Source organism: Frankliniella occidentalis, unplaced genomic scaffold (genome assembly GCF_000697945.3).
Source record: "Frankliniella occidentalis isolate FOCC.00 unplaced genomic scaffold, Focc_3.1 Scaffold158, whole genome shotgun sequence".
NCBI classification, from domain to species: Eukaryota; Metazoa; Arthropoda; class Insecta; order Thysanoptera; family Thripidae; genus Frankliniella; species Frankliniella occidentalis.
In genome coordinates, this window is record NW_026267284.1 from 679,405 (window position 1) to 684,299 (window position 4,895).

General features: G+C 38.2%; 1 protein-coding gene across 1 annotated transcript in view; it reads right to left on the reverse strand.

The window, feature by feature from the left end:
• Nucleotides 1–3,821: 3,821 nt before the first annotated feature.
• Nucleotides 3,822–4,895, reverse strand: part of LOC113215986 (probable ATP-dependent RNA helicase DDX60) — a gene marked incomplete in the record, with an annotated part of 6,334 nt that continues 5,260 nt past the window's right edge. Inside the window, 3 exon segments of the mRNA XM_052271367.1 lie at nucleotides 3,822–4,328; nucleotides 4,442–4,578; nucleotides 4,682–4,838. Of these exon segments, the coding sequence (XP_052127327.1) occupies nucleotides 4,044–4,328; nucleotides 4,442–4,578; nucleotides 4,682–4,838 (579 nt within the window).

Sequence of the window (4,895 nt, forward strand, 5' to 3'; positions counted from 1 at the left end):
TCAGTTGCTTCTGCTTGTCATCCATCATTCTTTTTAAGTTATCTTCAATAATTTTATCCTTCTTGCTCACCTGCTTGGCTTTGGCTGTTGCTTTAGGTTTGTCAACTGTCTTCTTCATATTCTGCTGTTTATTGGCTGAATTGGTTACAATTGCCTTTACTGCTGTACGTCCTTCTAAACTCATACCATAGATGGTCTGGTAACGTGCATAAGTATTCCTCATATTTTGAGCATATCTTTTATTTACCTCATATTGGGGTTTGTTGTCTTTAGCTGCACCATCAGGAATTCTATCATATTCATCTGTTAATGGTTTTAAACTGTGCCAATGTCTGATTTCGTGCACAAACTCATCATCATTCCAGTCTTCAGATACACTTACAGTTTGGACAAGCAGTTTCTTGCAAACCTCACCACAAAACATTTCAGTTAATTTACATGTTGATGGCAAAAGCTTCTTTGTACCAAAATGACTGGGAAGTATCAATGTGGGTTTCTGCATAGAGTGTCCTGAACATCCCTTTTCACAGAAATGTTTCAAAGGATATGGGCTTATGTCCATCACATTAGTGAGTTTGTTGACAGTTGAAACAAGCCTTTCATAGCGACTTCCAATTATGTTCCCTAATTCACCACTTTGGACACTTCCAGCCACTGCAATGCCATGGAAAACAGCCTTTACAAATTTACCTTGCCAAATGTCTCCTACAAATCTAAAATCGATGGCAGATAACTCATCTGCTTTATGGGACAGGTCATAAATGACCTCAGCAATATTCAACAGGAAACATTTAAGTATTTTTTCAACTGTGGGTGATAAATCAGGCAAATTCTTGAAGCATCTCAACTTTAAAGGCAAGTGTTCTTGGAAAGCCAATGACAAAAGCACAATTTTGGTGACATTGATACACTTGCTGCTGGAGTCTTTTTCAAGGAGCAAAGATGCTGCTAAGATAATTGTAGAGCTCTTGACATCTTTCTCGGGTAATTCTGTAAGATCCTGTGCTTGGCTTACCTTTGGCATTATTTCTTCAACAAACTTTGTCATTTTTGCGACATTCTCTTTAAATTTACCAAGATTGTTAAAATGCACATAGACTGTTGCCATGAGAGATGTGCTTGATGAGACAACCGTATTGATATCGACAACATCAAGGCATATAAACTCACAATGAGCTGATTGAGCACTCAAGACAAACTGCAACCATTTTGATGGTGTTTTCTCATCTAGATTTGATGATTGAAGAAAATGAGGAAGTCTAGTAGACATCATGATGAATCCTGGTCTTTGTTGAGCCAAATATTGATAGAATTGTTTTGACCATAAGGGATCACTGGTGATAACATCAAATTTCCTCTGATTGTGTAAGAGGTGCAACTTAAGAGCATTTCTGGCCATGGCTAACTGCGGAAAACAAGTCCAAGCCTTATCCCAAATCTGAAATTAATTTAATTTATAGTGCTATGCCATAAGAGACCGACATATATACAACATGTCCCATGTCCATGCAAAAAAAATCTCATTGAAATTATTTAACGTCCTTTCATCACAAGCAATGAATTGAAAATGTTTAATACTTTAAAGCAAAACACTATAAAGAAGCAGGGGCTGATTCCATCAAAATTTTTAACCGCTATTTTTTAGTTTCTTTGTTCCTCATGGACTGTTGTAGAAATCCATCCTCCCACTTGGAAAAATTATGACCATTTTGCCATTTTGAGCCACCCTTCCCCCTTTATTTTGTATACCTGATAGTCACTGAGTTTACCATAAGAGAAAAAGAAAAGATTAGAGAAAAACTTACCTTAAAGAACACAACTACAAAGTTTAAAGCTCTATTCAAAAAGGTTTGGAGGAAGTTTTCAACAATGTAAATCACATGTAAAGTTTGACCACCAAGTTCTTGTGATAGACCTTCAGAGTCGAGGGCATGCATGAGTAAGCTATCACCATCAATGATAAACTTGCGTCCATCAACAATCTGTGGTAAAATATCTTGGAACTGAGCGCGAACAAATGTCGTAAATTGTTGCAGCTTTTTGATATAAAAACTTGAAGCAGCGCCTGCTGCTGCTGATCTCCTAAGAACCTCAGAAACCTGGAAGAAAAGCGGCAAAGCACGATTAAATTATTAAAGTAAAACACGCAACAAAGAGGTAGTTAACTAGTTGCCTCTTAGACATTTGATAGAACACACCTGATTAACTTCATCCTTAAATGAGTTTTTGAGCTTCTCATCTGGCTCACCCATTTTGCCTGTAGATATCAAATATTAATCAATTAGGAAATGATAAGGTTAAGGAAACAAAATAAAACAAAATTGATGTTTACCTTGAGCGGAATGCACCTCACAATTCCTTGATTGGACCCCTTCATCTTCACTTTCACTTTCACTACTTTCTAAGTCATCTAATTCTGTTCGATTGGCATTATTCACAATATTCACCTTAATAGAAGAATTCAACAAGTTTAGATCCATACAGAAACCAAGACAAAGACACAAACATATTCCAAATTCACTGCACTCACTTTTTTCTTTGGAACCTGAAATCTATCTTTCCTGGAAGTCATTTTTCTGAAATAAAACTAAAAAAGATTTACAGAATGTTTGAGGAGAGCGTGTAATAACACTCACGATGGTTCGCTAGATTCCAAGATCGGTGAATCCCCCCAACTCAGCAGTTGTCGCACCGCACCGCCGCTAGGGGCGCCCTCGTAAGGTGGCGCTACACGCGCGCGAATAAGCTCGCAGTTTAAATGAAGTCAGTTTACATCAATGTTTTAAGGTTCTAATCTTGAGAAAGGGCCCTTTCTCTATTTCTAAGCAAGAAAAATGGCGTAGAACAGGGTGGTTACACACTAGCGATTTGTGCACCTTTTTATCGAAAATAGTACACTTAAGCCCTAAAACCCCGTACGGGGAAAGAGTACTAGGAGTAGCATGGGCTAAGAGGCAAAGTGCATGTGCACGATGTGCACCTGAAGTGGAAATTTATACTGTAGTAATCTCATGTGATTTTCACTTTCACTTACGACGACCTTGGGAATTCTCAGAGGACTTCAGACTTCAGTGTCTAATTTTTGAAGTGGTTTTAGGTTGGAAAAAATCTTGAAGGTGACGCGTATGAGGCACCCACATGTCTAAAGGCAATTTGGCAGTTAAATATGTCGTTGTTATTTTTCATTACGCACTTCTACAGAGGCTGTTGCAGTGGGTAGGCAGCCCTGTACGACATATATGTGCCGCGGGTCTGCCTGCAAAGCACGGCCACAGAAACCAAGACAAAGACACAAACACATTCCAAATTCACTGCACTCACTTGTTTCTTCGGAACTTGAGATCTATCTTTCCTGGAAGTCATTTTTCTGAAATAAAACTAAATAAAAAGACTAGTAAGGTTTACGAGCCCCTGCTGGGGAGTTGTGGAACTTACACAACCGCAGTATAAACATAGTGTACACTTTCAACAGCTTTGCCACTTTAGATCCTGAATGCCACTTGCTTTATACCACTTCAATGTACTTTAAAGCGACACAATCCACTTAACTGCCACTTAACTAAGTGGCAGCTAAGGGGCAGAGCTGCCACATATTTGCCCCTAACTGCCACTCTGCTCCTTAATGTTTTTTCCAGGGCAATGCTCACCTCACTCCAGAGCCACATCCTGTTCCCCGTCCACACGTCCACACTGTCCCCTACCGTCTGCACCCGCCTCCTGCTCCGTCGTTTGACCCAGCTGTGTCAAGGCTAGTACCACACCGGCAAGACTGCCTTTAGGTAACTAAGTGGATTAATAATAACAGACAACCGACAGTGAAATTAAATTTTTTAAAATGTATTTATTGATGTATTGTTTAACTTATTACAGGAAAAATGTAAATGCATATTGTGGCACAGATTTTTCTTTCTTTTAAAACGGGTTAAAATTGAATCTATTTTGCACAACAGTCAATTAAATTGATTTGCTTTCAATTCCAGAACAGGATTTTTGAAATATAGTTCCCAGTTACAGAATAACAAACAAACCCTATTGATGAATACTTACAAACCTTTAAAAGCATAGTATGCCTTTGTGAAATTTGTTTCAAAGGTGTTGGAAATAATTCCAACAGCTTCAAAGAATTTTGAATTAGGGTATGTCTCTGATAATGATGTCTGAATAGACTTAAGAACCAGCATGAAATCTTTTAAGACAGTGAAATCGTGCCCTGAATGTAAACCATTGTCAAAGCACAAAGCTTCTCGTGTGCCATGCCTGTAGAAATCCAATGCATATGAATTGCAGCTGAAGTCCAGTTCCAGAGTAGGTACTGCCTTGACGTTCAACTGCAAAGTAACAAAGAATGTTTCCAGTTAATGAAGAAGTCTAGAACTAGAAAAAAAGTGTAAAACGCTCTTTGAGAGAGGTACGGTAGATAGGAAGTACCGAAAGCACTTACATCTCCTCTAATATGAGCCAGTTCACCAGACAATGGGAACAAATCTTGATCAGAATACCCAGATAAACCAGCAAAGACTGAGCAGACATTGCTAGTCACATGCAGGTTACTCAGAGATGACACAACTTTCCCCTCTTCTAAAATAAAATGCAAAACATGAAAACCGACACACTTAGTAAGCCCTTTCATAAAGTTACATACCGGTTATAAAGCTAATAAAGAGAACAAAATAAATCGTACTTAGTATTTCTTCTTGGAGCACATTATTGGACTGAACATCCAGCTGAGAAAGAGGCAATGTAGTCTCATCTCCATGCTTCTCTTTTATGTCATCCGATACACACATGAAGTAATGGCTAAAGATGTTCAGTGTCATTTTGTTATAGTTCTTCAAAGCCTAGGAACACATAAATTATTATATCTACCTACAAAGATGAGAATTAAATATTCAAAA